Genomic DNA, 12734 nt, shown 5'->3' with positions numbered 1-12734 from the left:
CGTTTTGTTCTCACACTGAATTCATGCAGGCAAAGAAAACAATTTAGTTTTATCATTTTCTGGCACGGGTGTCCTAGCTGTCTGAGACTGACAATGAAATGAATGCAGAAACATCCGTGAACATGGATTTTGACTGGTGCACACACAAATTTGTATCTACATCTGAGCCGCGCTAGGCCGAAAAAGCGGCGAAACAGACATAGCTTGATTTTTATCTGGTTAGGCAGCCGTGAAAAGATCAGACCTGCCCCGTATGGGCTGAAAAGCAGACTTTCTGCTGCAGAATAAAACCACCACAGCGTGCCAGCGTGTGGACTTGAATAGGGCTGTCAAGTGGTGTATTAAGATAGAAGGATTTATCAAGGTGACAAGTTCCAAACATGGACTATAACAGGTAGAAATCCCAGAGTTTCATGAGTGGCACGAACAATTTGTCAGAGTGGGGCCCGTGAAGACTTTACAAAGAAAACAAGAATACAGAAAACATTCAGTTGAATCCATCAAAGAGAAGCTCAGAGTGGACATGAAGCCATGTAAAGAAAATCAATATCACCTCTTTGTCTTTGAAGACATTCTGCTGAAACTCTGCTTTGTCAATAAGTATATTTGTTGTTTGTAGTCGAGCTGAACCCAGAGAGAAAACAACTGCGTTTATTCTTCTAAATGTATTAGTAAAATGTGGACAAGTTGCTCCAATTAAACTCTATTTTTTAAAAAGCTGTTTTCTGCTGAGCAAATTGACACTTTTTCTGCCTTTTCAGTCAGAAAAAAACAAGCAAACTTGTTCTTACAACGTTTATTTGACTGATTTTTTTTCTTTATTCCCTCGGGACAATTGGGATGAAATGTGCATTTGCTCAGTTGTTCAGGAGAGTTGAAGGAAAAGGAGGGAGTGTGAGAAGATGCTTATGGAGAAAGATATCAAATGCAACCAGGGATGTTTGCTTGTGTTTGCGACTGTTACGATGATAAGAGGAGGAGGGTGACTGGTAAAGCTGGAATGGATCAGCCTGAGTGCAGACAAGCGATAGATGTTCAATTTGGTGGCAAGGCTTGTAAAAGTGTGGTTCTGTGTATGTGTTAATGTTAAAGCATGCATTTAAGCTGACTTATTTGATGTGTATGTTTCAGTGTCAGACTTTGGATTAATCATTAATAAAAGGATGCCACTGGTGATGATTTCTTTCATTCTACTGTAGTACTGTCACAGTGTTACTTTTCTTGGCTAAATCGCATGTATTCTTTTAAAAATCCCTGTTAGAGCCCTGATAATACAGTACTGGAGGGTCTTGACTTATTTCAGAATTCTGTTCTTCCGGCACGACATAACATGATTTTCGCCTTAAATCGGTACTCATATATGTACATAAGTACCAATGTCGCTCACCTATGCCAGCACAGTGGTAAAATTATAATCTAGGACATAAAAACACTGTACAGTAAAAATAAATTTAAAAAAGAGAAGAGAAAAGCAAATGTAGAAGAGTCCAATGAATGTAAGCAATCTTCCTCATACGGCGCTACATGAAGATGTATTCATCTCCGTTCGCCAACTGGCTCCCGTGTGAAATTTATTTTTTGAATAAATGGAATAATGGAACAAGATTTTTTATAATAAATTAATGGGAAATGGCGATGGAACCACGAACCGCTGTAGGTCGAGGACGTCGTAAACCGAGGACCTACTGTTTATAGCAGCGGCCTCCAACCTTTTTTTTCCTCAAGTAATTTTTTTTTCCCCAGACAGGTCATTGTGCACATAACATATTGCTAAATATGTATTTACTTTTTGTTTGAGTCTCTCCCTCTTTTCAAAGAAACTCTCCAGAGACGTTTGTTTTTTGTTCATTTTGGCAGAGGCTAGACTGACGGCTTCATTTAAACGGTCGGGCATGAAAACAATTGTGTGACTGCAGATGAATGTTTTAGCAAACAGCCATCAACCTCCAGCATAACAGCAGCATCAGTTTATTTAAAATGTGATGTCTTCCATCCCAACATCAGCTGACAATGCAATACAGTCACTTCGCACGTATATGAACCACGATACTATTAATGTTTATTGAAAGTTTGGGGCACTGATTTGCTCTGTATGTATGATCTTGCCTTATATATTGTTTGTATATCGATGTGAAATACAATAGTATTTATCAGACTTTAATTTTGTTTTTGTTACTTATGGAGAGCTTATTGTATCTGAATCCAAATGTCAGTAATCTCGTGCGTAAATGACCCATGAGAGACTGCTGGTATATAGTCTATTGTCTGTTCCCATACACAACACAATCTGTTTAACAAATCAGCTTTTCAAAAAGTTACACAATATTATTGCTGAATAAAATGAGTCATAACTGGAAGCTAATACTTGTGTAGTTTGTCCATCTATTAAGTCTTATGTAGTTAAAAAGAAAAAAAGAGGAACGACAGTTAAAACCTCTTTCATTGCAAAGAGGTGGGACTTTCGTGTCCACACAGAGGGATAAAAGGTGAATTTTGACAACATAGATTAGCTAAACAATTAACATTTGCCCTGCATTTCTGATATAAGTTACTGATCACTGTAGTCTGCATTTAATATTAATACTCATGCTGCTGAGTATCTACTCAAAGTCCTGAATTATGAGCCTAAAAAGTTTGATACAGTGGTCATTGAACCTCAGTTCACCAAATTTTGAAAAATGAAGTTCATGCCTGACCATCATGCATTAGCCAGACTTTTTTCTCCGTGCATATTATTCAGTAAAACGTGACATTTTTGGTCACATGCTGTAACCTTCCGAGTAAAAAAAACAAAACAAAAAAAACTATTTTTGCATCATTTTCTTGTGAAATCAATGCTAAAATCGGCATGACTCCAACCCTCTTTAACAACTTTTAACCTAAAAACTAATGGTCCCTATGACTGCAGATGTTACACATGGTTTAATGAATTGGTAGAAAATCAGTCAAACTGAAAATGGTCAAGAGAGGGGTATTTGGTGAATTCAGGCAGAATGACCCACAGCGATGCTAAATTATATCAAATGTTTGGTGACCTTCTCAAAACTGCGATGGTAGGTCACATTTCAACAAAAAATACGACCAAATATCAGGATCGCTCAGGTGAAAAGGGTTAAAATATGATGACAGTCTGTCCAGATGTTGACCTCTGTTTTGTCCTCTTTCGATTTTAAGGGAAACCATCTGTGTCAAATCTACCTTTTTAATCACTACTTATGCCGCCTTACGCCTCTCTTCAGCAGCGATGATTCGCACTGAAGGAGAAAGAAATTAATGTGCATTCATGTATAATCAGTGAGAAATGCTGCAGATTAGCTCCATCCATTAGGGACTTAAAATGAAGTGCTGCTATCGAGGACGCTGAAGAGTCCGAGATGGGATGGAAATATTTTGCCGGGCGTTTGGGCCAAGAGTCTGTGTTTGCGGATCCATCTGGACGTGTCGCCCTCCATCAGTCTGTCTGTTTATGTGGCCATGTGTGAAACAATCCACAGCTCTGCCCTTATCAATGATGGCTTCAAATGCCCAAGGAGGAGCATCGGAGCAAACACACAAGCTCACTCATCTCTGGTGTTTGATATTCAGCCGCATAGACGAGCCACATTCACCAGAAGCTAATAAAACAATCACTGCTTGGCAGGGAGACACACACATTCTTCACTCCTTCTCTCAAACAAACACACTAACTGTTCCACTAAAAACACAACGGAGGAGACCATTTTTGAAACGCGACAGAGTCTGTGCTTCAAATTTGTCGTGTTTGGAAGAACCATGTTGAAGAATCAGACTAATTTCTGGGTACATAATCTGGGTTGCCAGTGAAATCACAATATGATGGATAACCTCCTTAAACAGAATTAATTTTTTAAAGTTTGGTCAATATTTGTGCCATACATCTGTCACTGAAAAGGAAACGTTCTTTCAAGATATTTTACTAATGTTGAATACAACTCGTTTTACTAAGAATGTCAATTTCGATCCCCACATTTGTGACTCTATGTGCACATTTGTTTGAACGTGTACGTCTCAGTGCACACTGGTGCAAACTTTGACTTTGCACATATTTGCATGCCAAGTTTATATCTTTGCATCATTTGTAATTTTGTACTTCCGCATGCAAGTACATCTTCAACAGTGTCTGTGTTGTGTATATGTGTGTGTTCTTGGAGGTTTAATCTGTTGACTAGCCGCACTTGTAGCAAGAAAACAACCTCAAACTACATGTAGGATCACTACATGACATCTTAATTGTCTCACAACTGCAACTGGTCACTGTAAAATTATGTTTCTATACAACCAAACTCCATTCTCCATTATGCTTTTTTTTGGTATTTTCTGCTGGAAAATTCTTTATATCACTGCATCCTTGCATTGTATTGATGGATTTTACTGCTTTACTGTCATTTCTTGACATCCAATCAATCATACATTAAATGGGGTGGGACTTGTCACCACAGTAACCCAAAAAAAAGAGAAAAAGCATCAAACATGTAGTGAAAAGGTCCTATTTTAACCCTAAAAATGATACTTTTCCTAAACTCTAACCAAGTGATCGTGGTGCCTGAGTTTAACCAAGCTTCTTTAAAAGTGTCTAATGAAGCTTTCCCCCCTCCCAAACCCAACCACGCAGTGTTTGCAGTGAAAACTCAAAGTGAAAATGACTGAAAACTGAACTTAATTGTAAAACTGACAGTCTTTCATCCATCACAGCACACCAACTTATTTATCTTCTAGGTAAAAATGCAATCTCTGACTTGCTCCTCGTGATTGGAACTTTGTCTATTCCAAACTGGTCACTTTTCCCATCATGCTAAAGGTCACAAACTACATTTACTAAAAAACAAATGAACGTCACCTTTTTTAAAGTAACTGAGAATGCAGTTTACCTACATAGGAATGCCATTTTCTGCAGACAGGATTGCACAACCGGCCTATTGGTGCACTTTATGTTGTCAAACATGGCATGGCAACAATGGCATTATGGGCAGAAAGATGGCCTCCTTGAACTCCTCCCTCAGCTTTACATTTTTCCTGCAAGGCTTCTTTATTTCCCCCCCAATCTAAATGGAGCGCCTGAGATCTAGTAACTGATCCTGCATTTATTTTCAGGAGCTACACAGTTTACACAAAAGAACTACACATGTTTGTCCTTGTCAGCAGCTTATATGTGCATTAAATCCAATATAAGATGAGATCAGATGGAATAGGAATAATAAAACCTGCAGACAGCTGCATGTGGATGGACTGGAGCCGCTCATTTGTCAGGACCTTTTAAATACACCGAAGCCCTCCGGGTGAGGATTTGAATTATTAATTTAAACGCTTCCACACAAATGCATCTTTAAGGGCCAGAATACAAGAGCTAATGTTAAAGGGCACACTTCACATCCAGCAGTAAAAGCAGCGCGCAGCCAGGGGTGTTTTCTTTGTCTGCCCATTTTCATTTGTGTGATTTCTTCCCTTTGAGCTGTTTATATAATTTGTTTTTACTTAAGCTATGATCCAGGCAACCTCATGCAGGTTTAGTCTCTTTTGAAGGCTGACCGGGACATGAGAGGTGCACGAAAGCTTCGCGTTAAACCGCTCGGATGAAAGGAAATAAGGGTGAAAAAGTTTAAATAACATATTTTTTTTGGAATCAATTTGCAGTCACAGAAATGTCACCTTTTCCCTCAATTACTAAACCGAGGTCTGCACCACATTGGGAAAAATCAGCCACTGTTTAGGAAGCTTCGGGGACATTAATTATTCATCAATTCTCCTCTCAACCTTTTTATGAAAAGTGTGTCTTCTGGCGCTGGTTTGTTTGAGCCCTCCGGGGCACCTGGATGGAGAAACACTGAATGGCCATTAAGACTTCAGCCATGTCCAGCGTTCTTCACTTTTACATTACAACGTCCCACGGCTTTCCATTTGGAACATGTGTAACGGTGTTCTGAAAGATTAATCGGAGAGCTGTGCGTGTTCGTTTCCCCGACAAAGTTTTGTCACAGAATAATTTATGGGGTTTGAAAGGCATGTAAAACACTTTCAGTTTAAAAGACGTTTTTTTATTTCTACCACCAGGATGCTGAATGAAATATAGATGACCCTAGAAACTGGTCTATGATATGGTAAACCTCCCTCTGTCTGAATCCATTTGTCTGCTGTCGTTTTATCAATAATTTTCTCTCTCTTCTTCCTCCACAACTTCTGTTTGCTTTCTCCTTTTCTTGTATTTACTTTCCTCCATCTATAAATCCAAATGGAAAATTTGCATTTGCTTTCTGCTTTTCTTTTACGTCATGGTTTGATCATCTTCAGCTCTTCTTCCTCCCCCATCACACTTGTATACACGGCTGTATTTGCCCTGTATGGGACCTCTAAGCTTGACTTATGGCCTCGGTTAGCTTGACATCTTGAGAACATCTGAGCGGCATCTCAACCACTTCCCTCTTTTCTTTCTTTCCCACTATATCTTGCACTTTTTCTTGCACCGACTTGAGGTGATATTTGCCCTCTAATTGGCTTTTTTATGGATATTATGCCCTGTTAGCCTGGTTAGCATCTGATTAGCATATCCACTTGACCTCGGGGTTAACCGGTGCTGCCTGCTTTTCCATTTTAATGTTTTTTCAAACCTCATACATTCAGTTTGTCTTTTTATTTCTAGTTCTGCTTCGCCCCTATATTCTCTACCACACACTTTATTGAAGTCTCCGCCTATAACTGTCTTTGTTTCCGATGGGCTCTTTTCTTCTTCTTGTTTAGGATATTCAACGTTAGCCAGGGTTTGCCTCTGATAAGCATCGCCAGCTGACCTAATGGCCCTCCGTACGACTCCCAATCCTTCTTTTTCTCACTTGAAATGGATGCAGTGTTATATTCAGACTAGCAATGAGGATTATTGTCAGTGCATGAGGCTTTATGTTTCCGTTTGTGTGTATAGTCAGGCTCAGGCGCTTTAGATGTTGGAGATGGAGAAGGCATTTTAATTGCACTGTTGAGTGTGGTGTTGTATACCAACATATAGCATATATAGTGTCCTATCTATGGGGGCTTCATAGAAGGAAAGATAAAGTATTTAGGGTAAAAACAGCTAAAATACAGTTACGCAGCAATACAGTTGCTTCTTTATGTTTTAAGTGTGCAGGCACATCTCCCATAAATGACAATCATATACAGCTAAACTGCATTCTCTTTGTATTATCTGACTCAAAGGTAAGACTTAACATGAAAGACTTCCATTTTCAAGGAGCCACAAAGTCTGTTTAAAGAGATGGAAGACGGAGACGTTAGTCAGCAACAGGACTTTCACCCGAGGGACTGGAGTTTGCGTCACGTTTCGCACCATCATTCTTAGACTTCAATTAAATTTTCACTCCTTTGCTGTCCGTTTTCTCTCTCCGTTTGGTTAATTTTGTAAAAATATCATGCTTCAGGTGACATTTTTACAAGGACACTTACATGTTAGAAGCTTACACAGCTACACATTTCTAGAACTTAAAAACAACAACTGTAAAATAAGTAAGTATAAAAATAACTATAATTCACTTAAACTAGTAATGTAAAGTTGATTGAAAAGTTGATTATTTTACATTAAATACTCATATAAAATGTATAAAGAGTCTTTGCTTCATCACATTTGGTCACTATATTGTGTTTACGCAAAGCTTTTTTTCTATAAATTTGTGACTATATTTGATGGCAATCCAGCTCCTATTACTGTAAATGCTTGATCTTGTTTAATAGTGAGATACACTTTGAAACAAAATATTGTAATAACAAAGCATTTTACACTGTTTCACAACGAGTCTCCTCTAAAAGTAGCAAAAGTCTGCATACTTTAAAACATCATGACAGTACTGATTCTTAGAGGATTTGTGTGTTCCTTCTGAAAACAGTCCTGCAGTTTTCAGTCTACATTCTTATTTATTCTGATGTTTGCTTGTGGAGGAAATAAAAAAGTATCGGGACGTAAGGACTTCGGCAGTCATGTCAAGTGTTCCTCTTGGCTTCTATTTCACCTTCACTAGTGTGTGTAGTTTTGGAATATGTGTGTGTTTACTAACACGAGTGGACGTTTGTGTCAGTATGTCTGCCATTTTGACTTCATTTTGTAATGGTTTCTACTATTCTTATCATCATTATAATGCCAAAGGAAAAGAAATTGTAGACTTTGATGCCATTTTGGGTCACGTTTGTGTCAATTCTACATGTGCAAAGGGGAAAAATTGTCAAAAATATGAAATTATGACAGAAAAATCTAACAAATGTCAGCCAACAAAATGTATAAGCCGTATGCAGATGGGGTAGAAGGATGGCAGGGAGGTGGATGGGGCGATATAGAGAATTAGAAAAAGTAAAGGACAGAAAGGCAGGTGATGGTGGCAAGCCAGTGTGCATGTTAACATGGAAAGCTTCATAATTCTGCTAAAAAAAAAAAACTGTTCAGATGGGGCTTAGGCACCTGCATTCTGGGCACATCTGTCATTATTATTCATTTGGCCTTTAAGGGTTAAAGAGGATTAAGTACATCAATGAGTTTAATTTTTAATTCTGACTTTTTATTTTGCTTGAAGAAATTAATAGAAGTTTGTGGCCATCGCTGCCCTAACAATCAACCCACAACATTTGATAAATGCTAGCCTCTGAAAGGTGTTTTTGTTGACTGAAACTACATGAGAAACTTTAAATTCTGATTCATATTAAATGCTATATTTACTGTAAATTTTCACTTTTGCTTTTATATCTGTCTATATATCCACATAAATCAATTCCTACCTACATCTAAACTGTGAGGACACTTGAAAATGACATTTTAGGTTTATCCATTAATCTCTGTCTTTCTATCTTGCTTTAAAGATGTTAAACATACAGTTGTAACATATCGACATAACGGTTATTAAGATGATTGGTAGCCTCCATCTCCAGCCAGTGATGCTCCTGTTGCTGTCACCTTTGAGCAGATTTTTCAATCAGTTGTTGGGTCTGTTCACCATCTGCTGTCACCAGAAACTCTCAAAGTTTCAGATGAGTTTCCTGTGGAGGAGCAGCTCTGTTTCCGATTTGTGCCAGAAAAGAAATCAACAATAAATGTGGGAATTCAGATTCAGTGTTCCACCACAGACAGACTCCAATGGAGGCTACCAACTGTCTTGTCTACAGGGTAAGAGAACGGCATTGGAGACACAAAAACAACATGTTGATAATGCATCTTTGTTAAAATGCTCTGCAGTAAATAGTACATGAGGTTTGTTTGTTTCTTTTCTTCTACCTACCTGCGTTTGAAGGTAAGAACAACTCCGAGGAGGATGATGATGAACATGAGGATCCCTGCGATCACGCCGGCCATCTTCACCGTGCTGTCAACCTGCTTCTCCGGCTCCATGGCGTCCGAGTCTTGGGTGGATGCACCTGCAAACACACACGTGCAGACACAGACACACGCACACACACACAGGTACGCACATAGTCACATCGGTAGGCAACCTCAAACAAATAGTCACACAAATGATCATACATGCAGCAAAACACAATCAGGCACACATATATATTGTATGTACATATACATGTACACGACCGCTCAAAAGTTTGGGGTTACTTAGGAATGTCCTTATTTTTGAAAGACAAGCATTTTTTTCAATGAAGATAACATTAAATTAATCAGAAATACAGTCTAGACATTGCTAATTTTTAATGGAATATCTCCATAGGGGCACAGAGGCTCATCTCCAGAAACCATCACTTCCGTGTTCTAATGCTACATTGTGTTAGCTAATGCTTTTGAAAGGCTAACTTATGATTAGAAAACCCTTGTGTAGTTATGTTAGCACTTGAATAAAATTGTGAAATTGCCTGAGTAACCCCAAACTTTTGAACGGTAGTATAATATATATATGCAGGCAGACAAAACAGACACATGGTATGTTAGCTTTAATGGACACATTTGATCCCAAAGTGAAGATTTACTCTGAGCATTTCATCCATACGCAAGGAGTCAAACACAACTTTAAAAACTCATGCAGTGGGAGGCAAACATTAGCAACATGCTAATGAACACAGTAAGCAAACAAGATTAATTTACAGGGAAGAAATATGGAGAGTTTTGTTCAAAAATGAAATTTCAAGAGAGAAAAAATTATTTCAAATAGAGAATTCACAGGCAAATTAAAGAAAATTATAAAAACAATGGAAATTCAGGCAATACAAGTGAAATCTTTTTGAGAATCCAACACTTGTTTTTGCTTGTTTGTTGTTTTTTGTTTTTTTTTGCCGTATTTCATTTTGGAACAAAATGGTTAAACACATCGTGGGTGGTCATTGTGAAACCACTTCACATTTTGAGCAAAATGTAAAATGACAGTTACATGAACAGGTAACACATACAGTGATATACAGCAATGTAGGAAACATGGACATGATGTACATATTGAGGGAAATAAAACAGCCCTGTAGCCTAGAAACAGTTAGCACTTTACAAACTGCTGAAAAACAGTTATGTATACTCTGCAAAGTCAAATAAATTACGAGCATAATAAAAAGTTTTTTTTCTTTTCTTGATAAATAAACAAGCACAACATGAATATAAAGAAGAGTGCCAACCATTTCAAAGCTACAAGTATGTTTTTCTTTTCCTTTTCTTTTCTCCAGCTCGGTTGCAAACATTGAAACCTGCCCAAGGACAAACAATCCACAAACGTAGAAGTCAAGCAAAGACGACAAGGTTTAAACTCAACAAATGCACGTAAAAAAATGGATCGCATGGAGGCCTGGATTGCTTTTCTTCATACACAAGGATTATATAATATGGCAAACAAATGAACAAACATAGGATAAAAACGAAAGCTGGGGGCAGTGGACACAAGGTTGTTGTGTTGTGTGGATTATACAAAAAGACAATACATGTTGACACAGGTAAAAGCCCCGCTGGCACAATATGTTTGTGTGAAAGCGCTGAGCTCTGGTGTTTATCGATGGCTGCTTCTTAAAACTTGCTTACAGACACTGTATATTCTTTCTCTCTTAATAACTAGAAGGTTGTTCTATTTTCCGGTATTGAGTCCAGTAGTGTGACAACAGGTGGATTATGTGTACTCAACAATGTTAGCTTTGTGCAGGAGGTGATAGAGATGTTACATAAAGGAAGTTCAGGGAGCTGCTCTTTAGTTCAACAGATGGCCACTTTCCCACAGTGTATCTAATGTTAGAGCTTATATAAGTTTAACCTCTGGCCATCAAATTATGTAAAAACTGACCAGTGGAAGCTGTATTCTGGTTTTGCGCTTTGGATAAAAGTGTAAAACATTCTCGACATACTGTACGAGTGTTTTGCATGTTTTCTGCAAGTTTAAGAGCATCAGGCAGATTCCAATGACATTCGATGTGGAGACTGAGAGGTAGCCGTCAGCAGACTGAATGAGAAATGGTACATAGGCAGTGAAGGAAATGGAAAGCAGGGCAAAGTCGGAGAGGGTTTCACCTCTGTATACTGAAAGGGATGTCCTGTAAATCCTGTTTGCTGCTTAGACGCCCTCAAAACAGCATTAGCCTGGTCATACATATGTCTTATACTCCTTATGTGGTTTCAAGATAATGCATTATTAAGGTAAAAGATGTCATTTACACTGTACTATACAGCATTCTAGTGTTTCATCTGGGATCATCATGGATTTATTACAGGTACTTTAAACCCCAACAACAACAAATCTACCATCAAGCATGGTGATGGCAGTATTATGGTCTGGAGCTGTTTTTGTGACAGTGGAACTGATGCTTTAAACAAAGTAAACTAAATAAAAAAGAAGGGTGATTATCTCTACATTCCTTATGGAAAATAACTCCAAAAAAAACAAAACTCATCAGCCAGAACCTTTGGGTTTTGGATTCCAACAAGACAATGACCCCAAATCAGATTAGAATTAAGGTTTTAGACTTATGTTCCCAAAGTCCTGACTTCAACCCCATCCAGGACCTGTGAACTGTGATGAAGTAACAAGTCAGAAAGGCAAACAAATTTAGCTCAGCTGCATCATTTCTGTTTTGAGGAGTGGTCAAAGATACAACCAGAAGCTTGTTGAGGTAAACAAGTGTTAGCATTGCTGTGTGTATATTTTTGATCCATCAGTTTTTTTGAAAATATATTTCCAGAAGACCTATCATATATCTATAAAAGAACAAAAATGAATGATTGTTTTTTGTGACAAAGACACATTTGTTTCAATGATTCCATTATAGAAAATTAAGAGTTACAGGAGACATTGGGAATTCAGTCAATTAAAACATGTGTTAAAACATATGTCTGCTATTGTAACAAGTGGTTTCTTTAACATTTTTTCACATATCTGTTTCTCAAGCCAGGATATGAGAAAGACACTGAAGAAACTCCATGAACTCATATAAACCTCAAATTCAGATTAATAAGAGTCTCCAGTTGGATGGTACTGACACATGTGATCCCTGGTTCAGTTCTAGCGGATCACCTTTTGTGCGTGTCATTTGCCGTCTTTCTTTCCTCCTACAACGGACACTTTTGTGCGAGGAAAACGTAATTACTGGAGCCATAACCTTATAAAGTGACTTGTATGACCTGAAGACACGCCGCAGTCACTGAACAAAAAAAAGCTACATTTCCATTGTATAGCTACCAGTGGATAATAATTTCAAATGGCGTCTGCAGGTCACGCTAAAAGGGTCAAGTGTTTCTCAAACACCATCTCGAGCCCAAGTTACACTCTTTGCTCGCCAATAGACGC

At 38.2% G+C, this 12734-nt stretch overlaps 1 protein-coding gene across 9 annotated transcripts in view; it reads right to left on the bottom strand.

Annotated features, from left to right (window-relative positions):
* The window catches only part of ptprt (protein tyrosine phosphatase receptor type T), a 448077-nt gene that overhangs the window by 126621 nt on the left and 308722 nt on the right, over positions 1 to 12734 (bottom strand). For all 9 annotated transcript variants that reach the window (XM_022195474.2, XM_051948450.1, XM_022195480.2 and 6 more), the window contains one exon: positions 9261 to 9396. In XM_022195474.2, coding sequence (XP_022051166.1) covers positions 9261 to 9396 — 136 coding nt within the window. The remainder of the gene's footprint in view (positions 1 to 9260; positions 9397 to 12734) is intronic.

Source organism: Acanthochromis polyacanthus, chromosome 5, assembly GCF_021347895.1.
Source record: "Acanthochromis polyacanthus isolate Apoly-LR-REF ecotype Palm Island chromosome 5, KAUST_Apoly_ChrSc, whole genome shotgun sequence".
NCBI lineage: Eukaryota > Metazoa > Chordata > Actinopteri > Pomacentridae > Acanthochromis > Acanthochromis polyacanthus.
This window is presented reverse-complemented; position numbering and strand designations above follow the sequence as displayed.